Consider the following 24,492-nt stretch of genomic DNA (forward strand, 5'->3'; position numbering starts at 1 on the left):
GCTCTGGGTGCGCGGCGAGACCAGGTGCAGCGACAACGGGTGGTATCTAGAGAAGGAGATGAATCTTCACAAGGTGTTCGACGCGGTGCCGGGCCTGCCCAGGGACGTGGTCAGCAGGGTGAAGAGCATCTACCTCAGCGACATCGACGCGGGGCACACGGGGAGGCTCTTCATCCAGATGCCGGGGTACGGGCGCTACTCCTTCGATCTCAACACCGGCGAGCTGAGCCGCCTGCCGACGGATGGTGTCAAGTGTTGGTTGATCTGTCAGGTTCGACAGTCATTTTCAGTTAACAGAGAAATCGCCATACTCAAAAATTTCAGAGAAAAAGGAGAAGCTACTCATCTTAGTATACATGATATTTCCGAAGAAAATAGTACGTACAATTATGGTGCCTCTAACCCTGGTTATATAGATGAAATACATGCGCATTTGGAGCAGGGAGAGGAGAAACTACAGGGCCGTTTTCCTAAAGAAACGAATATATCTGAATTAGCTTAATTCTCAGTCAAGTGATATTATCGTATAATAATATTTTGGTACTATATGAATAATAGCTTGTACAGTGTAAATATCTATAATATCTATAAACTTCATCCCACTAAAATCCATTTAATGTTTGCAAGCTGAAATTTGGTGCAGCCACATCACCCTAATTATTTCTATCCATCTGATTTTAGATCTATGGCTGTCTACTATTCCCATAGGACGCGTGCAACATCCTAAACAGCAGCGGCAGCAGAGGTTGAGACAATACTCCTTCTCCTTCGCTTGGAGGATGCGGCCGGTGTGCGCCCGACAAGCGGCAACGCTGAGGTCACGGGCGACAACTTGACCGACTTCTCCTCCTCGACGCGGTGGCACGGCGATGCTCAACGCGTCGAGGGAGGGGCCAAGGCTTGCTTGTGCTGGCGAGACGACGCGTGGCCTGAGGGTGTCCGTGGCATGCGCGTGTGCGACGCGAGCGGCATGCTGGCCGATCTGGGCGCGCGATCTCCGGCGGTGGTCGTCGTTGTGGTTGGCAGTGGCGTTGCTAGGAAGAGGTAGGGAGGCATGGTGGCGCGTTTGGGCAGCAGGGCCAGAGGTGTGGAGGAAGGAGAGAAGAGGGAGAAGAACATGGCCGGCATGGCTTGTACATGCATGCTATGCTTGCCCTCCTAGGGTTCCTATGCTGTGGTGTGAGAGAGAGAGGGAACCAGGGGACAGGTTAGAGTAGCTTGGGGCAGTAGGTTTGGCCAAGACACTATTTTAAATAGTGTTTGCATTTAATCCATAATTGCCCAATTCAAATTATTGCCAAATTTGGTTGAGTTCATATGGTTGCAAAATTTGGAAGTGGTGTGTTTGGTTAAGTTGTAAATGACCAGAGACAACTATGTGTGGTGGTGGAATTTTAAAAATCAAAGAATTGCAAAATTTGACAAAGTGAGATTGTTGCTCATGTTAAAAAGTCTCAACTTTGCATGAGCATGGTTTTTGATCCAAGATGATTTTGGCATGGTGGTCTTTACCAAAGTTGTTCACCTTGATGTGCTCTTGGATGACATGCAAAGAATTGGGAAAGTTTAGTTTGAAAAACTTGAAATGCAGGGGCTCAAAGTAGTGACCAGAATGTAAATGGCAGATTTGACCATTATCCCATGTGATCATAATTTGAGTTTGAATTTGATTTGATTTGTGTTTCTTTGATTCCAAAAGTTGTAATAAGTGTTTAGTAACATAAAACAACTAATGGTGAAGACCAAAATGGTCTAGGGTAAAGATTTACAAAAATGGCATAAACCATATGTGAGGGTTTTAGGGTTTTAGTACCTAAACACAATAACAATCATCATGGCATATCACTCAAACGCACAAGTCCTATGCATGGTACTATATGCAAGAAAAAGTTTTTGTCGGTTCTGAAATTTGGATCTCTGGAATTCTTCTTCTTCTTCTTCTTATTGAAATTTGGGATGTTACAAAGAGATACATGAGCAAGTACGCTCATCCAGTTTACCATCTCAGTGGAGATGCATATGCTCTGGTTGATGCAATGTCCACCTAAATAGGTACCATCAAGTGATGCCCTACCTCGTCCAGTTTACCATATCAGTTGAGATGCATATGCTTTGGTTGATGCAAGGTCCACCTAAATAGGTACCATCAAGTGATGCCCTACCTCGTCCAGTTTACCATATCAGTGAGATGCAGATGCTTTGGTTGATGCGCTGCTTTTCTCATTAAAACCGGCCAATTTTATCCACGGTAGCAAAAACCGGCCAACCATCATTAAATAGCTGTTAGGGACTAAAATTAGACTTAATTAAGAGTTTGAGAGCAGATTTTGGCCAAAACAGAGTTGAGGGACCAAAATTAGACTCTTGCAAGACTTGAGAGACCAAAAGTGCACTTAACCCTAATTTATATGACATCAAATCTGTAGAGCAAGCCCAGTTTTATTCACTACATGAACACCATTTTGGAGGACCGAGGACGCGTGCAGCATCCTAAACAGCAGCGGCAGCAGAGGTTGAGACACTACTCCTTCTCCTTCGTTTGGAGAATGCGGCCGGTGTGCGCCCGACAAGCGGCAACACTGAGGTCACGGGCGGCAACTTGACCGACTTCTCCTCCTCGACGCGGCCGGCGTGCTCCGGGGCAGAGGAACCGAGGTGAGCGGGGCGACAAGGAAGGAACAAGCGCTGGTTAGGAGCGGCCGCGACGGCGTGGTCAAAAGACCCGGGCGTGGCGGCGAGCTTCTACGAGCAAACGACGATGGCGAGTGAAGGGGAACGGGGATGGGAGTTTATTTTTCCTGAGACGGAGAGCTGTTTTCTCCACCAGTTCGTCAAAGTGGGCTTTGTGCCGAGTCACGCTGCTCTGTTTTGAGAGGGTTGAATAGAATTACACTATTTTTGGTTAAATTGGGGGAGGCAAATAGGCCAAATCCGTACTAAATCTTCATGGACTGGGAGGTATATATTTGTAAACGTCAACATCTGTATTTGTGTTTCAAAGAAGAACTTTTTTTTACGGATGGATAGGGCATGCATGCTAGCTAGAATTGCGCCGTGCGTGAGAAAATTTGTGGAGCGCCCTCTGCATGGATTATCAGCGACACCCCGACGCTCGCGCTAAGTGTCTCTAACGTAGAAAGCTCTATGACTACTCACAATGTGTTATGAACTTATGATCATTCATTCATGCAGAAAAAACAAATATTAAATAGATCTTATGCACATGGAAATCTAACTCGGCTCACGGGTCCATATGAACTCGTTGTGTGTAAATACATTTTAAAGTGTGAAAAAATTTTAAAATAAATTTTTGCACGTATATCTAGATATTTTATGTTCGTACACAAGGTTTTAGGGAAAAACAATATTTTTTGTGTCTCGTGTAAAAAAGATAAATTTTGATGCCTCAACACGACTTCATAGAGAACTTTTTTTGTGTGTTTTTTGTGCATGTCATATAAATGTTGTTTTCCCACGAAAACTTTACGAACATAGAATATCAGAATGTACACCAGCAATTTTATTTCGGATTTTTTTAAAATTTTAAATTTGTTTTAAATTATTTTGTATAATAGGTACATATGCACCTATGAGCCAATACTTTATAACTAGATAACACCCCACACTTGCTGCGGTATCTTTACCAATTAGCTTATGTCTTAAAGCAAGGGTTATCAAAAAACTACTAAATGTAGCTATTGGTTCATCACCAGGAGTGACAGAACTGAATTTATAAACAACACGCTGCATATGATATATATATGAATAATCTAGTAGATAATCATGACAAATACAATTTAATAGTGAAATGAGATTATTGATTTGTGGCAATGGTACGTACTATGGCAGAAGTACCCAAAACAGGGATAAAATAAATAAATGGGTCAAGTTGACTGGGAATTGCTCTCAATAAATTTGTGGTAAAAAATGGGATATAGATGTATAACATCTATCATTTGCTGTAAGAAAACGAAAGTTGTGTAAAAAGTATCTTCCCTGTGGAATTTTTGGTCAGGCAACAAAATATATGTTTGTTCCAGATAGATATGTGAACTGTGTGCTTAATTTGTGTCCGTACCGAAGTTTCAAAAATAGATAGATTTTACAGAAAAATATTCAGAATATGCAAGCTCCGAAGTCCAAACTGTGTATACCTTTATGCTATGGATCGTTTCTAGCATTCAGTGCAACAGCCAATCTTGATGTTGCTATAGTTGCCATTAACGAAGGTCTTATCACTAGTAGGTAAAGATGACAGTCTAGCATGATATGCTGATGAGAAATAATTGACAATATATATCTCGTGGACTTCATAATTTGAAGACCATGCAGTAGCAATTACCATGTTTTAAGATTTCAAGAAAACCAAATGGAGGATCGTTGTCGTTGCAAAGATCAGGTTGCAAAGGTGTGTCTAATTTGAAAGAAATTAGATTACTTTTACCGGTTATAGATATCGATTAAATTGTTTTGTAGCAGCAATGGCAGAAGGATCAACCATGCATATAATAATCTCCCGCTAAATTAGTTGATCAACATAAAACTAAATTAGCAGAAAATATTGGTATTACAGGCGTACCCAGTACTCGAAAGCTAGGTCAAGCGAAAGTGATTACATTCTCTATGGAATTCAACTACCTAGCCACGATAAAAGAAAAGTGGTATTGGGCAGCTGAAGGCGCTGCTAAAGCGGTTTCTTCACCCAGTATAATACACAGTCCCTGGTTTGTTGATCAAGGTGTATCATGAAATACGTAGTAATAGAACGTTGGGTGTGGCTGAGTCAGCTGCTGTATCACTCCACAATAAAATAATCGATCAGCGCATGAACTTTGGGTAGCCTTCCTGTTTATAATTAAATGGACCTTAAGAACCAATGATATATATACATATGGAGTTGCTGGTTCAAAATGTAAAAGAATTCAGAACAATCAAAATATATGAAAATGAAGATAAGTTTGCTCACAAGAAAGTTTTCTGGTGTGGAGCTGCTAATATAACAGTCCTCGCCAAACTCAAGAACTTTGAGAATTAATCCTGTTTGAAATTAAATGATCTGTAAGAACCATGCATCACCGTTATATAGAAGTCTAGAGCTGAATGGTGCTAATTTTTTTAATAAAAAACGCAGGAAAAGAAAGATAAAAGTGAAAAAAAATATGAATGAAGGTTAGTGTGCAGTAGGGACGAAGACAAAGCGATTCAAAGTTTTGCATTTCGCCAGTTCATCCTAAAAAGCGATTCAGATGTAATGGAAAGACCTGCATATCTTTATCCCAAATTTCAGATAAGAATATGGGGATGGACGGTGACAGAATCAGCGGACGCACAAGCGCCAGGCCGCCAGCTGGAGGCCGACGAAGCAGCAGTGCAAACATCAGACAGCCTAGGGGGTTGAGCTGTGCAGTCGATGTGCTTGAGAATAAGCCATGGGAGATGTGGTGAACTGGATGCAGAACAAAGTTTCTTGTCTAGATCGGGGAAGTGGAGAACATGAGAAGTGGAGACATAGGGATAGCGGGAGATGAAACAATAAGTCTGAACTAATAAATTTGAGCACATATGGGGAAGTTGGGGTGGGAGGCAACGTGCCTAGTGGGGAGAGGAAACAATGAGTCAGAATGGAAGAACTAAAAATCACAAGCATAAATTAAACTCCTCCATGCCCAGCTGGAAAATTTATTTGATCACGTGTGATGACTTTGGCAGAGAAATGTTAGTGGGTACTGGTAATTTAATGACGTGGAAGATTTTATGATGTGGACATCTTGCATGTTGAGACATATCATTGCTTCTATTTAGATATTATAGATACTATGCATTATAAGGCTGGTCATAGTGGGGAGTAACTTAGACTAGTAACATATGCCATGTTACTAGTCTAGGTTACTACCTTCATAGTGGGTAGTAACTTATATGTGGTGTCATGCATTGTGTTATTATTATGTTGTAGACTCATTTTGCCTTGGGGTGTGTGATGTTATGGTAACATAGCTAGTTACCACCTCACTCTCTTTCTTCATTTATTGGCATGCCATGTCACCAAACTGCCTTGAGATGTGTGATGTTACTAGCTATGTTACTCCCACTATGAGCAGTCTAAAAATTATATCATGACATAGTGCTAAGTATCATGTAGTAGAATCATGCATTTGCTACTTGTATATGATACTATCTCTATACTGGGTGATATCATGGAGTAGTATCATAGATATGCTATATTTATTGCTTTTTAGAATCTCAATGCAAATTTATGTACAAGATTTGTTTGGCATTAAATTTTCTCGTAATATGCGTTATGATACGGTATCCACCTATGTTACTCTAATCTTCCCTCTCCTTATTAATTAGCTGGCACATCAGTATTTTTGTGGGATCAATGTACATGATGCTAGCTAAGATACTAGCACTATGGCTAATCTAACTAATCTCATACCTGCGACTACAGTCTGAAACGCAGTAGCTGCATTCAAGGGCGATCTTAACTAGTAAATGTGTCGGCCACCAACAATTAAGGACGTTAAGATATTACAATCACACAGTAATATATGGTACAAAGATATTAATGGCATGTGCAGCTGATGTCTATATTTATAATCACCTGCCATCGCATATTTGGCTGTCTATAGACACCCTTTACAACTTGCTGTCTATTTACTTCTATGAGCAGTAAAATTAGAAGGAAGTAAAAGAGGTCATCATACTTACATACATATATATATTTCTAGAATTCTAGTATATTATATGTTTTACAAGATATGGTTAGGGTAAAATATTAGGTGTAAAATGCACAAATTCTCGTTGTAGTATATTTTGTAGTGTAGTACACAAGTATAGATAGAGTATTTTAAGGTCCCGTGTTAAGAGAAATACAGATTGGCTCTCGGGTGCCACACACCCCCATAATTGGAAAAATAAAAAAATGTGAAAAAAGGTTAAATTTGTTGAACTTTTTTTGAAAATCAAAGATGATCAGGTATTGTACTTGAAACAAAATACTTCCCTAGGAAATTACTTTTATTGTATTCTGAAAAAAAACAAACTTGAAATGCCCCATGACCAGGTACTATTCACTTTATATTCGTCATAATTTTGCTTTTTTCCCTGAAGACCATGGGAATCATTTCGTTTGCAAACATTTTTTTACGAGTACAAACTTGATCATCTTTGATTTCCAGGAAGATTCAATTTTTTATATATATATTTTTAAAATTACTACAACTTTTTTGGTGTATGGGGGTGTGTGGCACCCGAGAGCCAAAAGTATGTTTCCCCGTGTGAATGGCTATATAAGTTGATGAATGAAGAGGGTGTGTGACAAGAGATCATCCAAAACAAATATCTAAAAAAATAAAACGCTATCTCAAGTTTGACTCTCCCTTTTGGAAGACAAAATTTTAGCAGAGGTTCTCTTATGGTTGGCAATGGGCAGAATATCAGATTTTGGGAGGATAAATGAGTAGGGGATAGGTCTCTAAAGGATCAATACGCAACTCTTTGTAATATTGTGAATCATACAAATGTTACGATAGCAAATGTTATGGGATTGACTTCACTAAAAACATGCTTCAGACGAGTCTTATTGGGGAATAAACGGGATAGATGAGTACATCTTGTTATGCATCATATGATGGTCTAGCTGACCGATCAGGGCGATGTTTTTCAGTGGTCTCTAACCACTTCGGGCACTTTCACTCTGAAATCTATGTACCTTGACTTGCTTAATGGTCACACTATAGACCTTAAGAAATATTGAAAAATTAAGGTTGCACATAAATTAGATTTTTTATGTGGTTCCTTCATAAGGAAGTGATTTTAACAAAAAGATAATCTTATCAATTGAAATTGGTATGGTTGCTCAAAATTTTGTTTCCGTGATCAGCAAGAGACAATACAACGTCTATTTTTCTCATGTCATTATTTGGAGGATTATTTACACGACTTTCAATATACTCCTCCTTCTAATATTACAAATTTATTTGGCAATTGATTAAATGGTGTTGCAAAAAAAAGAGAAAGGCCACTGGGGATTTACACGACTGTCCATAATGATTTTATCTTTAACAAAAAAAATTCTATCTTTCCTGCAGGTTATTTTTGGTTACCCACTGGGGATTCATATGTGGTATTTCTTTCAGCTGGCGGATGATCGCCTCGACATGGATATTAGGTGCAACCGTTTGGCGATGGTCGCAAAAGATTGCTACAGCTAGTGCGATTGACAATTTGAGAGGCGCATAATAGCTTGATGTTTCCGCAACAATTTTTAGGCATCTTTAAGTGACTTATCCACGTTGAGACCCTTTCGGATCCATTATTTGTAATAATTTGTAATAGTCTATGGAGATTTGTGCAATAAAGAATCGTATGCAGCTATTGATCCGAGGCTGGAGCAACCCCATTTCAAAACAAAAAACATGTGGTGCGCCGTGTTAGCAAAAATCGCCATGCTCAAAAATTTCAGAGAAAAACGAGAAGCTACTCATCTTAGTATACATGATATTTCCGAAGAAAATAGTATGTACAATTATGGTGCCTCTACCCCTGGTTATATAGATGAAATACATGCGGATTTGGAGCAGGGAGAGGAGAAAGTACGGGGTCGTTCTCCTAAAGAAAGGAATATATCTGAATTAGCTTAATTCTCAGTCAAGTGATATTATGGTATAATAATATTGTGGTACTATATGAATAATAGCTTGTACAGTGTAAATATTCTTTTTAATGCGTGAACCCTTTTTAGAAAAAAATGCACACTTGCAATTTAAAAATCTCATTTCCTTCTCCCTTGCGAGGACTATAAATAAGCAGTCACCCCCCGAGCTATGCATCGTTCCTCTCTCTCACACACTTCCATTCCATATTTGAACAACCTTTATCGGTGCATTTCATAGCTAGATTTGTATGGCAACGCTGCAAGGATTGCTACCAGTGTACTACCATTCTCGGCCATGGGCTAAAACACTGATGAATCTTTCAGTACCATACTGGTACGGACCAGCTAATTAGTTTTATGTTGTTCCTAGATCATGAAAATTTGGTACATGTACACCTTACGTTGTAATTGTACGCAGGAGATGCACTGGTACCGCTGGTCGAACAAGAATCATGGCGACGGACATGAGCAAGTGCTCACCTGCACCATCGCCGGCCGACGTAGCAGCTCATGATAGAAGCGCGGTCGCATCAGCGATCAAGCCGAATAAGAAGAAGCAGCAGCAGGAGGAAGAGGGTGACGAGGAATGGCTGAGGTACCTGGAGCCGTCCAAGCTGGAGGTGTTCGACCAGCTGGAGCCGTGGGCGGAGGCCAACGTGCTGCCTCTCCTCAAGCCCGTGGATGCGGCGTGGCAGCCGTCGGACATGCTGCCTGACCCGGCGATGCTGGGGTCCGACGGCTTCCACGCGGCCTGCTCGGAGCTCCGTGCCCGCGCGGCCGGCATCCCCGACGCGCACCTCGTGTGCCTGGTGGGCAACATGGTCACCGAGGAGGCGCTGCCCACGTACCAGAGCATACCCAACCGGTTCGAGGGCGTGCGCGACCTCACCGGCGACAGCGCCACCGCCTGGGCGCGCTGGATCCGCGGCTGGTCCGCCGAGGAGAACCGCCACGGCGACGTGCTCAACAGGTACCTCTTCCTCTCCGGCCGCGTCGACATGCGGCGGGTCGAGGGGACCGTCCACCGGCTCATCCAGTCCGGCATGGTCATGAACGCCGCGCGGAGCCCGTACCACGGCTTCATCTACGTGGCCTTCCAGGAGCGCGCCACCTCCATCTCCCACGGCAACACGGCGCGCCTCGCGAGGGAGCACGGCGACGCGGTGCTCGCGCGCGTGTGCGGCGCCATCGCCTCCGACGAGAAGCGGCACGAGGCGGCCTACACTCGAGTCGTGGGGAAGCTGTTCGAGGTCGATCCGGACGGCGCCGTGCGGGCGCTGGCGTACATGATGCGCCGCCGGATCACCATGCCGGCGTCGCTCATGGACGACGGCTGCCACACGCCGGGCGGCGACCTCTTCGCGGACTACGCGGCTGTGGCGCAGCAGGCCGGGGTGTACAGGGCCTCCGACTACCGCGGCATCGTGGAGCACCTGATCAAGCAGTGGCGCGTGGAGGAGCTGGGTGACGGGCTCACCGGCGAAGGGAGGCGCGCCCAGGAGTACGTCTGCGCGCTGCCGCACAAGATCCGCAGGCTGGAAGAAAGGGCCCACCACCGTAGTGCTCAGCGGCCCACAAAGTCCGTCCCGTTTAGCTGGATCTTTTGTAGGCCCGTCAACCTCTAATCGCGGCTCTGCGCTCACTGCATCCTCATCATTCCTCAAGGGATTTCACATGAGCTGCACTTCCTCGGTGAAGTTTTATTTATATCTCGAAAACCGTATTTACTCTTATAAAATATTTCAATAACAAGAAAAAAGCTAGTTGTGTTACAATTTTTTTTGTCCCCTTATCGAAATAAATGTTCTCATACATGAAAATAGATGTTGATCTGTTATATAACACGACATGCAAAATATCAATATCCATATATTTATAAAATATAAATGTAAATAAATTGTATAGTAATAAGAAATAGCATTTAATAAATCAAGATAAATATTTGTTTGTAAACAGAAGTGCATGTAGAGTCCAAAGCTTACAATAACTTAAAACCGAATGAGCAGAAAGAATAAATCTTTTTTTTCGAAGATGGCTGCCCTGAAGATGGGGTGAACGGGGTGCACATAACTGAGTCAGTTTTTCTCCATATGCATGGCGATCCGCAATACACTCTGGTATGCGACACCAAGATTAATCGGTATATTAATGAAAAACACAAAATTTTCTTCCGTCCTACAAATAAGTGCGGTGTATAATTATGCCATCTTCAGTATGTCTTTCACGATGCCAAAATTAATTATAATTAATAATTCATAATCAAGTGATCTATTCCTTCATTTAGATATTAGTTTCATTTAAGTACATGTTTCTCAAAGAAAGTATATCTATGTAGGACTGTATACACACCAGAATTTTAAACTAAGTTTTAATGAGCACAAATATTTTTCCAGCAATATGTGATTAGTCGAGGGCATAGATCTGTAAACAGAAGAAAACTTTCTAACAGTTTGTGCAGCTAAAAAAGAAATCGCCATATCATGAAGACATAAACTTCCGACTGTCCCATGCTAATGATAAAGTTCTCTGAATTGTAAGACTATTCTTTACACTGCAATCCAGCCAAATACAACCAAGTAGCAAAATTTTCAAACCAGTTTGCACAAATTGTAAACCAAAAAAAAGAAACAGAAGGTTCTCAATTAAGAGTACACCACCGTGCATATGAGCATTATATGTCTGATTCTCAGGTGCCATTAGATCAAAGAAAACACAGATTGCCCAACCAATACAGCTACAGCGGCTGTCGCGCGAATCAGTAGTCATCGCCTCTGGATATGACTTCTTTACAGGTTGGTCGGAGCAAGATGGTGTGCTCGGATTGCGACACATAGCTGCCCTTCACGTCGCACAATGGAGGGATCGGCTGCAAACAGGGCAGAAAACCGTGAGTAACCATGACTATGATAAGAATCAGACATTTGAGTGGAAATGGTGATATTTTAATATACCTGCACAATGCCAACATCACATAGATTTTTCAGTGCCATGAGATACTTGGCCTCACCGATACGGTCCAAGTAACGACGGCAAAACGCAAGTGTTCCAAAGTTGTTATTGATTGTCCCGAGAAGTTGCTTGGATTTGGCAACCCTCAATGGTACATGCCCAACATCAAAGTTCTTCATGTAATGACTGCATTCCAAGTCCTCCCTCACAAACCCCTTTCCTGTCAACAGAATGACACAGTAAATGTAAATCTTTTCATGATTTTAACATGAGCCTAAGTAGGGAAAACATATATCGGTTGTTCAGCCATGAAAGTCATGTTATGATAGTTAAATAAAAGGGAAAGTGCCCTTTTACAAACTACTGTAATGCTATAAGAAAAAATGGACATTTAGTGTACTGAAATATGAGCTCAAGCTATATAGTGACATACCTGTGGACCCAAAAGTTTCAATTGCATAAAATTCACCCTCTTCCATTTTTGTTTGCTCCCCACCTTTTACAATTGGAACTGATTTCCCAGCATGGATATGGTACGGTTCAATGCTGTGACCATTGAGGTTTCTCACACTTTTTACTGTCACAAAACAAACAAGCATTTTGAATCTTAATGCTGTCACACAGCTCTATTAGTGCAGAATTTAAGAAAAAATAATGAAAATGCATGCACCTTGGAAAACTTTCCCATCAATTTCAACCTCATATGACTCCATGACTTCTTGGATTGCAGCACCGACATCACAAAGCCGTACATCTATTCCAGCTTCCTGAAATGAAGGACAAACGTTGTTGAATAACAAAGAATAGACCTGGTTTAAAAGAGTATGATTTCAAATAACTATGCAACAGAACATTAACAACTCATAAAAAAAGTCAAATCAGACACAAGCAAATCTCTGTACACAAACTGACGGAGAGATAGCAGTACGCCATAACATGCAAACTTATAAAGACAACAATGGAGTAATCAAAAGCAGAAGCTTCAACAAAAACTAGAGCTGCTATCAGAAATAAGATGTCCCAAGAATATACACACCCGTCGAAGAGTGAACAAAAATATGTAAAATTACCTTGATTCCGGTATTTGTGGCGTCTCTCGTTGCTTGAAGCAATGGATCAAACATGGGATTGAATGCAACCGTAAATGCAGAATCAACTATGTGCCCTGGGAATTATCACACGATCATGTTAGACTTTACAATTAGAAATAGAATGAATTCATACTTACAAAGACAAAATCCTACAAAATGTATGCCAAACAATCATTGAAGAAAGAATCGAACATAGTAAAACAGACAGACCATCTATATGTGTCCCAAAATCCAGCTTCATCACATCATCATACTGTAGTACAGTTTTATCACCAGAATTTGGAGTCCAGTGAGCTGCAACCCTAAGCATTGAATTTTTCTAGTCAATGTAAGAAGCGATGCAGTAATAGGAAGCTCTCTAGAGGAATAACCGTACCAATTCAATGAGCATCCTGTTGGAAAAGCAATACCAGCTTGCAGTCCATTCTCCTTTATAAGTTTCCGAACCATGTTTTCCAAAGTCTCGCATAGTTCGATCATTAACATCCCAGGCTTCACCACGCTCCTCATATATTTACGAACCTAGCAAACCATAGCATACACTGTAGAGTTTTATAAAACGACAGACAATTTAAAAAAATGCTGCAAAAAAAGCCAGTATATTCTAAACCTGTCTATGAACTTCTGCTGCTCGGCGAACAGAATTGTATATAGGCTTTTGTAGTCGTTCTTGTTCCCTCTTTTCTTCACTAGTTGTTCTCCACAAATTACTGAATAGCAATAAAACGATTACTTTATGGAAGAGAATTATTTTGCAGCGTCCATCATTAAGAACAAATGAAGCAAAATATTATTTCTGCAACGTTTTGAGAAGTTAAAGTCATGCAATTTTAACCCAGGTATCAGAGTAGCCTGTTTTGATGAAGATAAAAAACACCATATTGTTATCATTTGATAGTTCATTACAGCGGCAAAACAGCTATTGGTGATAGGGTTATACTTACTCATCCTTGTATTCCTGGATTTCACCCTTAGGAAAATCTCCTGAAGGGAAAAGCTCATCAATAGGGATTGATGGAGGATCTGTCTGCTGAAGAGGGTCCTTCTTCTTTCTACTACAGAGAACACGTCATATGCTTTTAGAACATAGCAAACCAAACATGACAATCAAATAGTTGGATCGAAATGGAACCTACTTGGCCTTGCTTCTCTTCTTTTTCTTCTTCGCAGCCACTGAAGCTATCAATTTCAAAGACACAAGTTAGAATAGTAAGTAATCACATGATTCACATCCCATTTCCCAAATGCTAAACAGAAAAGCCGAAGCTTCATTGGTCCAGCTCTAGATGAGAAACTGCAATGAGAACTTGAAAAGTAGAGTTGTCACCTGCTGCTCCATGTTCCTCATCATCTCCATCTTCCGGTGGCGAGGACTGACCTCCGGGAGCCCCATCATTGCTATCTGAAACTTTGAGTTCTTTTGGCGAGGTTACATCTTCTACACTAGCCACCTTATTCAGATTCTCCTGCTGCAAAAATGGGAAGCTTATTTACCAGCAAAGAAAATATACAACAGTGCTGCCAGTGCAACGGGTCATCATTTAAGAGAAGGATGCTAAATGAGGTTCAGAAATCCATGCAATGCAAGCACAGTAATTGCCATCAGTTGAAGGAGCGTCGCGATCATTTCGACTGAGGTATAAAGAAAGGCTGGCCATGCCATCTAGTTGGATAGCTTCATAACAGCCGCTACCGGAAGAATTCAGGGACAAGTTACGCAAACATATTGAGACATAGTATGAACACAATGCAATCAAGTTTACTAGCGAGGCAATGAAAAAAAAATCATCGCAAGAAGAACATGTAATTTTCGTGACTACGAGAAGATCAATTGTACAAAGCAGAATAGTATCAATAAATAGGCTGAATGGTTCTTAACTTCTTCTTCTTCATCATCCCCAAAATTTACTCCATGTACCAACACAGGTATGAAATATGCAGAATCAACCATGCACCATAATGCGACAAAAACGTTTCATGGGTCAGTTCAGGGCAAAGATAAGCATTTCAGCTTACTGCTTACTTTGGTTTCTTGAGTCTTCCCAACATGTAATGCCTCCATCTCCTTGGTTGCTGCATCGATGTTCCCCCCAGACATACTGGGCAGTCCTAAGCTTACAATAACTCAAAACCTGAATGAGCAAAGTGAAAAAAAATCATAAGCACCAAATGATCCAAGGTCAAATTAAATATCAAAACATCTCCAATTTGAAGGCAAATTATGTCAACTGTCCCGCGGAAGCTCACAACGTCCAACGATGAAACAGTAATGGTGATGTCTCGGGCTCATTCGGCATAGGAGGTCAACCCCAAGATATGTAATGAAATTATAAATGCTAATTAGATCCTAATCATGAGCTTACAGAAGGGGATCTCTCTACCAACAAGGATGTAACCCGCAATTCCATCCCCAAAATTTCTAAGCGATCGAGGAATATCTCCAAACAGTTGCCGTGCTAGTACTCGCGTAGGTGTACCTTTGCCCACGGTGAGAGTCGAGGCTATAATTGCAGGCTGCCGCCCGACGTCGCAGCCAGCAGGAGAGGCTGGAAGACGGCAACGACGGGAGGGGTTCGCCGCTTCGCGCGTGAGGAAGAAGGGTGGTCAGGTGGTCCGCCATGGACCACGAGAAAGAAGGTTTTGTACGACGACGACCAAACGCAACGGAACGGGAACGGCGCCCCCAACACGGAACGGAAAGCATTTTTTTATTTTTTTGCGGGAAGAAGACTACGTTTTCTTCCAAGTGGGCCAATACGGCCCACAAGCCCAATGTCACTTCTGAGGTCAGTTTCGCATCGGCCCGGCCCGGCCCACGAATGGATCTCTGCAAGAGCTTAAGACCCCAGCAGGGAAAACTCCTCTCGATTCTTCTCTCCCAAACCCTCCTCTCCCCGACCGCCGCCGCCTCCCACACCGCCGAGAGAACCCAGCGCCGCCGACGCCATGGCGGAGGAGGAGGGGACGCAGCAGCTGGACTTCGTCAAGGAGACGGTGCTGAAGAAGCGGAAGGTGAACGAGGACTGGGCCATCAAGAACCGCGAGCGCAAGGCGGCCAAGCGCCAGCGCCGCCGCAACGACGCCAAGGGCGCCATCAAGCGGCCCGAGGACTTCGTCCGCGAGTTCCGCAACAAGGAGCTCGACCTCAACCGGATGCGGACGCGCCTCAGGGTCCGCAAGCTGCGCCCCGCCGAGGCCGTCGGGGCCAACCTCATCTTCGCCATCCGCATCCCCGGGTCAGTAGCTACCTGACTTTTCTGCTCCTCTCTTTGGCTGGTGTTGGAACCTCGCGATTAACATTTATTCTTTTCTGTTGCGTGTGGTTTTGCAGCACCACGGACGTGCACCCGGACATCAGGAAGATTTTGGCCAAGCTGCGGCTCACGCAGGTCCTCACCGGCGTCTTCCTCAGGGCCACCGAGGCTAACCTCAAGAGGCTCGCGGCTGTTGAGCTGTTTGTCACATACGGGTGGGTAACTCCATTGTGCATCTGTGCTGCTTGAAATGCAACTTGATCCAGTGTTGTTTACGATGATTAAATTATGCTGATTGCTGTGTACTTGTAGGATCCCGAATTTGAAGAATGTGAAGGAGCTTATTTACAAGAAGGGTCGTGGGTTCTTCGACAGGGAGCCTTTCCCCCTTACCAGCAATGACCTAATCGAGAAGGTATGCATCTTCTGAAGATTGAGGTTCTGGAATTCACGTAGAGCTTTGAGGACATTAGTGAAATCTGTCTATGGCAAACCGAACAATAAACCTAGGAAGTATTAATCATTAAGAATAAGGCATATCCTGATTATATGTCTGTTAGTTTTATCTAGCCACTTCCACCATTGCTACTAAACTTGAATTCCTCCCGTATCCAGTTGTGAACCAATAATATTTGCTAGGTTCAGATGCTCCAAACATAGCACACTACAACACTTTATTTTGCAGAATTATCTTCATTGCTACTTGCATTCATGTGGCAGAGCCAATATCTGATCTATTTCTCCTTATTTGGTAACGGACACTAAAAATATGTTCTTTGCTAAAAACAGGCTCTAGGCGAGCACGGCGTCATATGTTTGGAAGATGTCGTGCACGAGATCTCCACGGTCGGGCCGCACTTCAGAGAAACGTCGAGCTTCCTCATGCCGTTCAAGCTCAAGTGTCCCGAGAGGAGGCTGCAGATGAAGAAGAAGCCCTTCAAGGCTGGTGGCGACACAGGCAACCGTGGCGACAAGATCAACGAGCTAATCGAGAAGCTGAACTGAGGCGGTCTGCACCTGTCGTCTGCAAACAAGACATGGATCCGTTACCTTATCTGTTTTGTAATAGCATAGCTGAGTGTACCTTTGTTTTTGAAACCGTGCCCAAGAGTTGGGGATCATCAGATCATGAAATAGCAGAAAACTGTTCTTATCCCTGGTTTGACATGTGCGCATCTGGAGCTTACTGATTATGTGACGTGTTTACTGAATCTAATGTTCACTCGCACTGTCAGACTGGTTTGAGAAGTTAAGATGTGAAGTTTGATGATAATTGCAACAACAAAACCCATCTCATCTGGATACTCCCCACTGTGCTGTTCCAGATTGTTGAGGATACTTTTCTTTTGACAGAAACTTTTAGTGCTGAACTACTACTGCATCAGTACAATTCGTTGCAAGTAAAAATGTAGCAACCAGCACCTTGTGCACGGTTACGATTGCCGTCGGAGGCCGTGAGGCCGGCGATACGCCGGAGTCGCGCGGCGTACCGCCGCCGTTCGTTAGCTCCTTTGCTGAAGTCTCGACCCAGCCACTGCCTGGTTGCTTCGCGGCCTGGTTGCCTCACCCTTCCAAACGAGCCCCACCCCCACAGTTGCCTCTGCCTGCTCGTCTCCACCCTTCACCTACCGCAAGCAAAGATAATCTCGTCGCGCGGCGGCGGGGGGGCAATGTCATCAGCGCCGGCGCCGGTGTTCGAGAGGCTTGCAGGGATCCGACCCCTCGCCGAGTCCGGCCGCTTCAAGGCAAGCATCCCGCTCTCTTCACACTGAATCTCCCCTCGTTTTGCTCATCCTCCGAGTAGCAGCAGCGCTAGGATCCCCCATGAATTCTTCGTAAATCGCTGCTGATTCAGTTAACGGAATAACCCATAGGATCATAGGGCGTCCGGAATTTCAGCTAGAAATTGGGAAAGAACTGGGAGACCCGGTTCCTCTGCGCATAGCATCTGTTTGTGTTCATCATGTACTAGAACACCCGTGAACGCATCCATACCATTTGGCTCCTGCTATTGTTTTCTTCACACCTGAGTGTGTCTGGCAGGCATGGTTCCTGGACCAGTTTGGTGTTCTTCATGACGGCAAGAAACCTTACCCTGGCGCCGTCTTGGCATGTACGTTGGTCCAGACACTGCAATTTATCTTCAGTTTAACATTGTCTCTTTGTTCTGCAACGTGATAGCTCACTGAGGTATGGATGTTGCAGTGGAGAAGCTTGCGGGGAATGGCGCGAAGATGGTGATAATCAGCAACTCCTCGAGACGGTCGTCGGTGACCATGGAGAAGCTGAGCAGCCTTGGTTTCGACACGTCTTGTTTTCTTGGAGCGATCACTAGCGGGGAGCTCACGCATCAGTACCTTCAGAAGTATAAGCTTCATGCTGATGTCTCTTCTGCTTTTTATTCGATGCAACCTACTCATAAACTTAAGGTGAACTTCTGATTTGATTTTGTAAAAATAGGAGGGATGACCCATGGTTTGCGGCTCTTGGAAGGAAGTGTATCCATCTGACATGGGGCAGCCGAGGAGCAATTTCTCTGGAGGTTTGTTCTCATGTTATTCTTCGGTAAAAGTTGTTTCTTCTGAGTATTAGCTTCAAATTTGTTTGCCATATGTTCCCATCAAATGGCCGAGGTCATTAACATTTATGGATAAGTATTAATAATGGCAAGCATGGAATATCAAAATGCATTAGTAATACTATTATGAGATCTGCAAGATTCCATAACAAATGATTTTTTTGTTGTTGTTTATCAGGCCGTTGGTTGTATTTGAACTACAAATGTATTTGACCTAATAAGTATTACTTGTATTCTCCTATAGGGCCTTGGTTTGCAAGTTGTGAGCAATGTTGATGATGCAGAGTTTATACTAGTCCATGGTACTGAAGCCCTGGGTTTGCCTTCAGGTGATCCGCTTCCCAAAAGCCTTGAGGAGCTTGAGCAGGTTCTAGTGCTTGGTAGTGAAAAACGACTCCCAATGGTGGTAGCTAATCCAGATTATGTCACTGTTGAAGCTCGAGAGCTGCGTGTCATGCCTGGTGGGTTAATTTGTTTGATGACACGCTGATTACTTAATAACAGTTAATAGATAACACATAATGGAGTTGTTTAGCTGATGGTTTTGATAGAACAGAAATGCTCAAAATCTGTTTATCTTTTAGGTACTCTGGCAGCAAAATATGAGAGCCTTGGTGGTGAAGTAAAGTGGATGGGAAAGCCTGATAAGGTAATATATGACATGTCTACTTTCTCTAGATTAAGTGAATACTTGAACTACTTAACATCATACAAAATTGAAATGGCATTCACGCTATGGCGAGCCACAGGATTGTGATCTTGTGATTGCAACTGTAGTTGGTTGCTTGATTTAAACAGCCTTTTTCTCGGTATTTTAGTTTGTGTGTTGCAACTGACCTTGCAAGGTACTCATATGCTGCTGCTTTCTCAGGTTATCTATACATCAGCAATGTCCGTAGCAGGTGTTGAAGCCCACGAATGTATCACCGTTGGGGATTCGCTGCATCACGACATCAAAGGCGCTAACGGAGCAGGAATGGCATCTGCGTTCGTCACCGCAGGGATCCATGCGGCTGAACTTGGACTCAACGAATTTGGAGAAACTGCTGGAGATGATGCCGTCAGCGCATTGTGTTGCAAACATAGCTCATACCCATCTCATGTGTTGCCTTCATTTACATGGTAGAAACAGAGTTCCAGACTCAGGTATACCCTTTACACTGGGAAACGTACTCTTTTGAATTGCTGATGAGAGCACGGAGGTGTTTCTGTGCTGTGCCAATTTGTTATGTATTTTTTGGGGGAATAAAATCCAATATTGATTTGGTTGATAGGAACTTTGATGCCAGAATGGACCTGTATGCCTGTACTTATTCAGTTAAGTACATATCTGCAAAGTTTTTCTTTGACCATCTTGAATTCATACGGAGAAAGAAATGTAAATGGCGGTTCAAGCAGTAGTCTACTATGAACCGCTAGTCACTCAAAAATACAAGTGATGGAACAACATCAGGCATTTTATAGAACACCTCTATTATCATTTGATACAAGTTACTCCTTCTGATTAATTCGCAAATCTCCAGCAGCCAAGATATTGCCGGTTCCATTTTTCTTTGTGGTATATTTTCCTGTGAAAGGCTGCCTATTTTACTTGACACCTTATGTTTTTCTTGATGCATATGAACAACTTTTTGAGACCATTGCTGAAATTGCATCTAGTGAAGGAACTCGATTATGCTGAAACTAAATTCCCGACACTTATTATAGATCGGAGGGAGCACTAAAATTTTCCTCAAGAGTCGATGCGATGGTTGGGAAGTAAATAAATGGAAGATTTTGTTTACTCTTCCTCCGAACTAAATACCCGGCACTTATTATAGATCAGAGGGAACACTAAACTTTTCCTCAAGAGTGATGCGATGGCTGGGAAGTAAATAAATGGAAGATTTTGTCTACTCCCTCCGAACTAAATCCCTGACACTTATTATAAATCAGAGGGAGCACTAAATTTATTCTCAGGGTAAGTGTCAGTATACTACCTAACCTTACCTTCCCTGCTGGACCCATCTTCACCTAATATTTAGCTCTTTTGCCTGTATTATTGCCAGCAAGTCTTCACCTAATCTGTACTGGAATACATCAATCTCTTTGTGCTCACAACTGAGACTCGGTTACATCAAGATGGCAGAATTGCTGCTCTCCCTATGGTGCGAAGCGTGGCCAGCAAGGCTGCGAGCGCGCTCATCCAGACCGTGACCCGCATGTGTGGCGTTGACGGTGACGGCTGCAAGCTGGAGCGCCAGTTGCTGGCCGTCCAGTTCAAGCTGACCGACGCCGAGGTGAAGAGCGAGACCAACCAGTACGTCGAGAGGTGGATGATGGACTTCAGGACCGTCACCTATGAGGCTGATGATGTCCTAGACGACTTCCAGTATGAGGCTCTGCGCTCCCAGGCCAAGATCGGCGTGTCCAAGACACGCAAGGTACTTATCCACTTCACATCGGACAGCCCGCTTCTCTTCCGTCTTACCATGAGCAGGAAGCTGAGAAACGTCCTTAAGAAGATCAATGAACTTGTCGAAGAGATGAACACGTTTGGCCTCCTGAACAGTGTGGAGCAGCCACAGGTTCCTTGTCGGCAGACACACGCAGCACTGAGTGAATATGCAGAGATCTTTGGCAGGGACGCCGACAGGGAGTTGGTGGTGAAGCTTTTGCTTGACCAGCAAGATAATCAGAAGGTTCAGGTTCTGCCAATCTTTGGGATGGGAGGTTTGGGCAAGACTTTGCCAAGATGGTGTACAATGACCACAGGGTCCAGCAACATTGCCAGTTGAACATGTGGCACTGTGTTTCAGAAAACTTCGAAGCTTGTTCTCTTGTGAAATCGGTCATTGAATTGGCTACCAAAGGAGCATGCAATTTGCCAGAAACCATTGAGCTGTTGCGAGTGCGTCTTCAGGAAGTCATTGGTAAGAAAAGGTATCTGCTTGTTCTTGATGATGTGTGGAATGAAGATGACAGAAAGTGGGAGGATAGCTAAAGCCACTGCTATGTTCTGTTGGTGGGCTGGGAAGTGTCATAGTTGTCACATGTCGAAGCAAGCGAGTGGCGTCCATAATGGGCACACTAGGACCTCATAAGCTATCGTGCCTGAGTGATGATGACTCACGGGAACTGTTCTCAAAAAAAGCATTTAGTAATTGTGTAGAGGAGCAAACGGAATTGGTAACCATCGGTAGATGTATTGCCCAGAAATGTAGGGGACTGCCTCTTGCTCTGAAGATAATGGGGGGTTTGATGAGTTCAAAACAACAACTGCATGAATGGGAGGCAATTGAAGAAAGCAACATCGGGGATAGTGTCCAAGGCAAAGATGAAATTATGTCCATACTAAAAGTAAGCTATAAACACTTGTCATCTGAAATGAAACAATGTTTTGCCTTCTGCGCACTTTTTCCGAAGGGCTATGAGATGGAGAAGGATCTATTGATCCAACTTTGGATGGCAAATGGTTTTATTCAGGACGATGACACAACAAAGTTGACACAGAAGGGAGAATCCATTTTCTGTGATTTGGTTTGTAGATCCTTCTTCCAAGAATTGGAAATGAAGAAATGGTATTGCAATGGTAACGACACAAGCTATGACGCAATCGGATGTAAAATGCATGATTTAATGCATGACCTCACAAAACATGTTACGGACGAATGTGCAACTGTAGAAGAACTGATTCAGCAGAAAGGATCGGTCAAACATGCTCGTCACGTGACAACTTTAAAGTATGATGAAGAGGAGCAAAACAATGGTGTGTTGAAAGACACTGTATATCTCCGCACCTTTTTAGAGCCATTAATATTACCCAAGAATCTTAAGGAGTTAAGACTGGCATCGTTAAGAGTGTTGCATTGCTACAATTCTTCTATTATCCATAACCAGGTCATAAATGGAAAACATTTAAGGTATCTTGACCTTTCCAGGTCTGGCATTGTCAGATTGCCAGATTCAATATGTGCGCTGTATAACTTGCAATGTTTGAGGCTCAATGATTGCTCGATCCTACAACACTTACCAGAAGATATGAGTACTATGAGGAAGCTGGTTCACCTTTATCTTTTTGGATGTGGTAGTTTGGAACGGATGCCTCCAAATATTAAGCTACTGAGCAATCTTCGTACACTATCAAATTTTGTTGTGGAGACTGAAGTTGGCCGTGGCATTGATGAGCTCGAAGATCTGCACCGCCTTGGAAAGAGGTTGGAACTGTGCAATTTGAGAAAAATAAATAGTGGAAATGATGTGAAAAAAGCCAATCTCCACCAAAAGCTGAATATAGTTGAACTGTTGATGCATTGGGGCCGCAGAAAATATGACATGCCTGAAGATGAGGCATGTAATGAGGAGCAAGTGTTGGAGTCTCTTACACCTCATAGTAAACTCCAAATTCTGGCGGTACATGGATATGGTGGCCTCGAAATATCACACTGGATGAGAGAGCCTGGGATGATTCAGTGTCTAAGAAAGTTAAAAATGTCCAACTGTCCAAGATGTGAGAATATACCTTTAGTATGAATGTCAACTTCTCTTGAGAATTTGTTTCTTTATGACATGGGTAGCCTGACCACATTATGTAACAGTCTTCATATGGAAGGTGAAGGATACAGTACCCTGTTCAAATTTTCCCAATGTTAAAGGAAATGACCTTACATAAGTTGCCAAACTTGGAGGTATGGGTAGAAACCAGTTTAACTGATCCTAACAGGCTGGTACTGTTCCCAGTGCTTGAATTGTTAAAAATGAAGGATCACCCAAAACTTGCGAGTATCCCAGACAGCCCCGTTCTAAAAGACCTGAACATAACAAATTGTTGCAGTCTTCCAGTGAGTTCACTCGCACATCTAGCAGCATTGGCATTGTGTGACTCCAGTGCGATGGAGAAGGTACTATGTCTACAAACATGCCTTTGGGATTTTGGCCATGTCTTGTCAGTTTAACGGTTTGGTCCCTCGCAAACATGATGATGCTGCCTCCTGAGGATCAGCAAACCCGAAAACATGCGGAAACCCTTCGGGTTTTGAAGCTTCGTGGTCCCAACTGCTTCATCACAACAGTGGGACTGTCAAAATCGCAACTTAGGCTTTGGAAATGCTTTGCCTCTGTGGAAGAATTGTGGCTTCAACAATGCAGCAACCTTGTCCGTTGGCCAATGGAGGAGTTCCAGAGCTTGGTTCGCCTCAGCTTTCTGCATATTTCTTTGTGTACCAACCTGGAAGGGAGGGGTTCATCTTCTGAGGAGACCCTGCCGCTGCCCCATCTGGAGAAGTTACATATTTGCCGATGTCACAGTTTACTGGAGCTTCCCAAGTTGGCCGCGTCCCTTGAGGAATTGAAGATTAGCCAGTGCAAAAATCTTGTGGCACTACCTTCAAACCTTGGAGATCTAACGAAGCTGACAGTTCTCTATGTGGATCGCTGGTATGACCTGAAAGCTCTACCAGATAGTATGAATCACCTTGCGTCCCTTGAGCGGTTGCAGATTCAAGGCCCCGGTGGAGAGAAATTCCAGCTGGGTCCCGTCCAGTGGCCCCCAGCCATCAGATCCCTGATGATAACTGGCTGCCCCGAGTTGCAAAGGCGTTGCAGAGAAGGTGGGGAGTATTTCCACTTGCTCTCCTCTATTTTTTTTTGAATGTCAGCAGGAGAGCTGTTGTTATCATTGCAATAGAAGGCAAAGCATACAAAAGGGTGACCCGGCCCGAAAAGCACGGATACGAAGAGCAAAAAGCGAAGAGAAGAGAAAAAAGGAGAAAACAAAGGGGCGAAACACCTTAACCCGGATCAAAAGGGGCTCCACTGGCCTGGTCAACAAGAGGGATTGGAGCTCCGGCTTGCTTCCATGCCCTGGCCTCGTCCATAATCTTGCCAATCAATCCGGCCACATCCTGCTCTTTTTTGTCGAAGATTCTTCTATTTCGTTCCTTCCAAAGTTCCCAACAGATCAAGTTTGCTGCAGGGAAAATCTCC

General features: G+C 43.3%; 4 protein-coding genes and 1 pseudogene across 5 annotated transcripts in view; 4 read left to right on the forward strand and 1 right to left on the reverse strand.

Annotated features, from left to right (window-relative positions):
- Nucleotides 1-10,281, forward strand: part of LOC124649929 (acyl-[acyl-carrier-protein] desaturase 7, chloroplastic-like) — a 32,102-nt gene extending 21,821 nt beyond the window's left edge. Inside the window, exon 3 of the mRNA XM_047189502.1 lies at nucleotides 9,262-10,281. Coding sequence (XP_047045458.1) covers nucleotides 9,262-10,281 — 1,020 coding nt within the window. The remainder of the gene's footprint in view (nucleotides 1-9,261) is intronic.
- A 940-nt stretch (nucleotides 10,282-11,221) lies between these two features.
- Nucleotides 11,222-15,248, reverse strand: LOC124649217 (methionine aminopeptidase 2B-like). 2 transcript variants are annotated; one of them, XM_047188967.1, is made up of 13 exons: nucleotides 15,174-15,248; nucleotides 14,720-14,828; nucleotides 14,024-14,165; nucleotides 13,833-13,875; nucleotides 13,641-13,748; nucleotides 13,307-13,406; nucleotides 13,073-13,218; nucleotides 12,907-12,998; nucleotides 12,676-12,770; nucleotides 12,276-12,372; nucleotides 12,039-12,182; nucleotides 11,608-11,825; nucleotides 11,222-11,522 (listed from the first exon to the last, which is right to left on the reverse strand). In XM_047188967.1, the coding sequence occupies exons 2-13, from the start codon at nucleotides 14,792-14,794 to the stop codon at nucleotides 11,412-11,414; spliced, it is 1,371 nt and encodes a 456-aa protein (XP_047044923.1). In that variant the 5' UTR covers nucleotides 14,795-14,828; nucleotides 15,174-15,248; the 3' UTR covers nucleotides 11,222-11,411. The 2 variants fall into 2 exon arrangements, with proteins under 2 accessions (XP_047044923.1, XP_047044861.1); XM_047188905.1 differs by having other exon boundaries at nucleotides 13,641-13,751.
- Nucleotides 15,249-15,588: 340 nt separating this feature from the next.
- On the forward strand, nucleotides 15,589-17,101 carry LOC124649497 (60S ribosomal protein L7-1-like). Its single transcript, XM_047189145.1, has 4 exons — nucleotides 15,589-15,932; nucleotides 16,028-16,165; nucleotides 16,263-16,365; nucleotides 16,740-17,101. The coding sequence occupies exons 1-4, from the start codon at nucleotides 15,643-15,645 to the stop codon at nucleotides 16,953-16,955; spliced, it is 747 nt and encodes a 248-aa protein (XP_047045101.1). The 5' UTR covers nucleotides 15,589-15,642; the 3' UTR covers nucleotides 16,956-17,101.
- Nucleotides 17,102-17,569: 468 nt separating this feature from the next.
- LOC124649384 (sugar-phosphatase AraL-like) lies at nucleotides 17,570-19,880 on the forward strand. Its single transcript, XM_047189066.1, has 7 exons — nucleotides 17,570-17,695; nucleotides 17,994-18,063; nucleotides 18,156-18,315; nucleotides 18,411-18,492; nucleotides 18,773-18,989; nucleotides 19,113-19,177; nucleotides 19,400-19,880. Exons 1-7 carry the CDS (start codon nucleotides 17,621-17,623, stop codon nucleotides 19,652-19,654), a joined length of 924 nt encoding a protein of 307 aa, XP_047045022.1. The 5' UTR covers nucleotides 17,570-17,620; the 3' UTR covers nucleotides 19,655-19,880.
- Nucleotides 19,881-20,672: 792 nt separating this feature from the next.
- LOC124649940 lies at nucleotides 20,673-24,157 on the forward strand (annotated as a pseudogene).
- The last annotated feature ends 335 nt before the right edge of the window (nucleotides 24,158-24,492 follow it).

The sequence above is a fragment of the Lolium rigidum genome, chromosome 1, assembly GCF_022539505.1.
Source record: "Lolium rigidum isolate FL_2022 chromosome 1, APGP_CSIRO_Lrig_0.1, whole genome shotgun sequence".
Lineage (NCBI taxonomy): Eukaryota > Viridiplantae > Streptophyta > Magnoliopsida > Poales > Poaceae > Lolium > Lolium rigidum.

Excerpts from the sequence above, each read along its gene's own strand:
- LOC124649217 (XM_047188905.1), bottom strand. The coding sequence starts at position 14,794 with ATGTCTGGGGGGAACATCGATGCAGCAACCAAGGAGATGGAGGCATTA. Across the intron at positions 13,876-14,023 it reads TGAGGAACATGGAGCAGCAG|CTTCAGTGGCTGCGAAGAAG; the intron begins GTGACAACTCTA and ends TGAAATTGATAG. Across the intron at positions 13,407-13,640 it reads ATCCAGGAATACAAGGATGA|TAATTTGTGGAGAACAACTA; the intron begins GTAAGTATAACC and ends ATTGCTATTCAG.
- LOC124649384 (XM_047189066.1), top strand. The coding sequence starts at position 17,621 with ATGTCATCAGCGCCGGCGCCGGTGTTCGAGAGGCTTGCAGGGATCCGA. Across the intron at positions 18,316-18,410 it reads ACGCATCAGTACCTTCAGAA|GAGGGATGACCCATGGTTTG; the intron begins GTATAAGCTTCA and ends TTGTAAAAATAG. Across the intron at positions 18,493-18,772 it reads GAGGAGCAATTTCTCTGGAG|GGCCTTGGTTTGCAAGTTGT; the intron begins GTTTGTTCTCAT and ends ATTCTCCTATAG.
- LOC124649497 (XM_047189145.1), top strand. The coding sequence starts at position 15,643 with ATGGCGGAGGAGGAGGGGACGCAGCAGCTGGACTTCGTCAAGGAGACG. Across the intron at positions 16,166-16,262 it reads GAGCTGTTTGTCACATACGG|GATCCCGAATTTGAAGAATG; the intron begins GTGGGTAACTCC and ends GTGTACTTGTAG. Across the intron at positions 16,366-16,739 it reads GCAATGACCTAATCGAGAAG|GCTCTAGGCGAGCACGGCGT; the intron begins GTATGCATCTTC and ends TGCTAAAAACAG.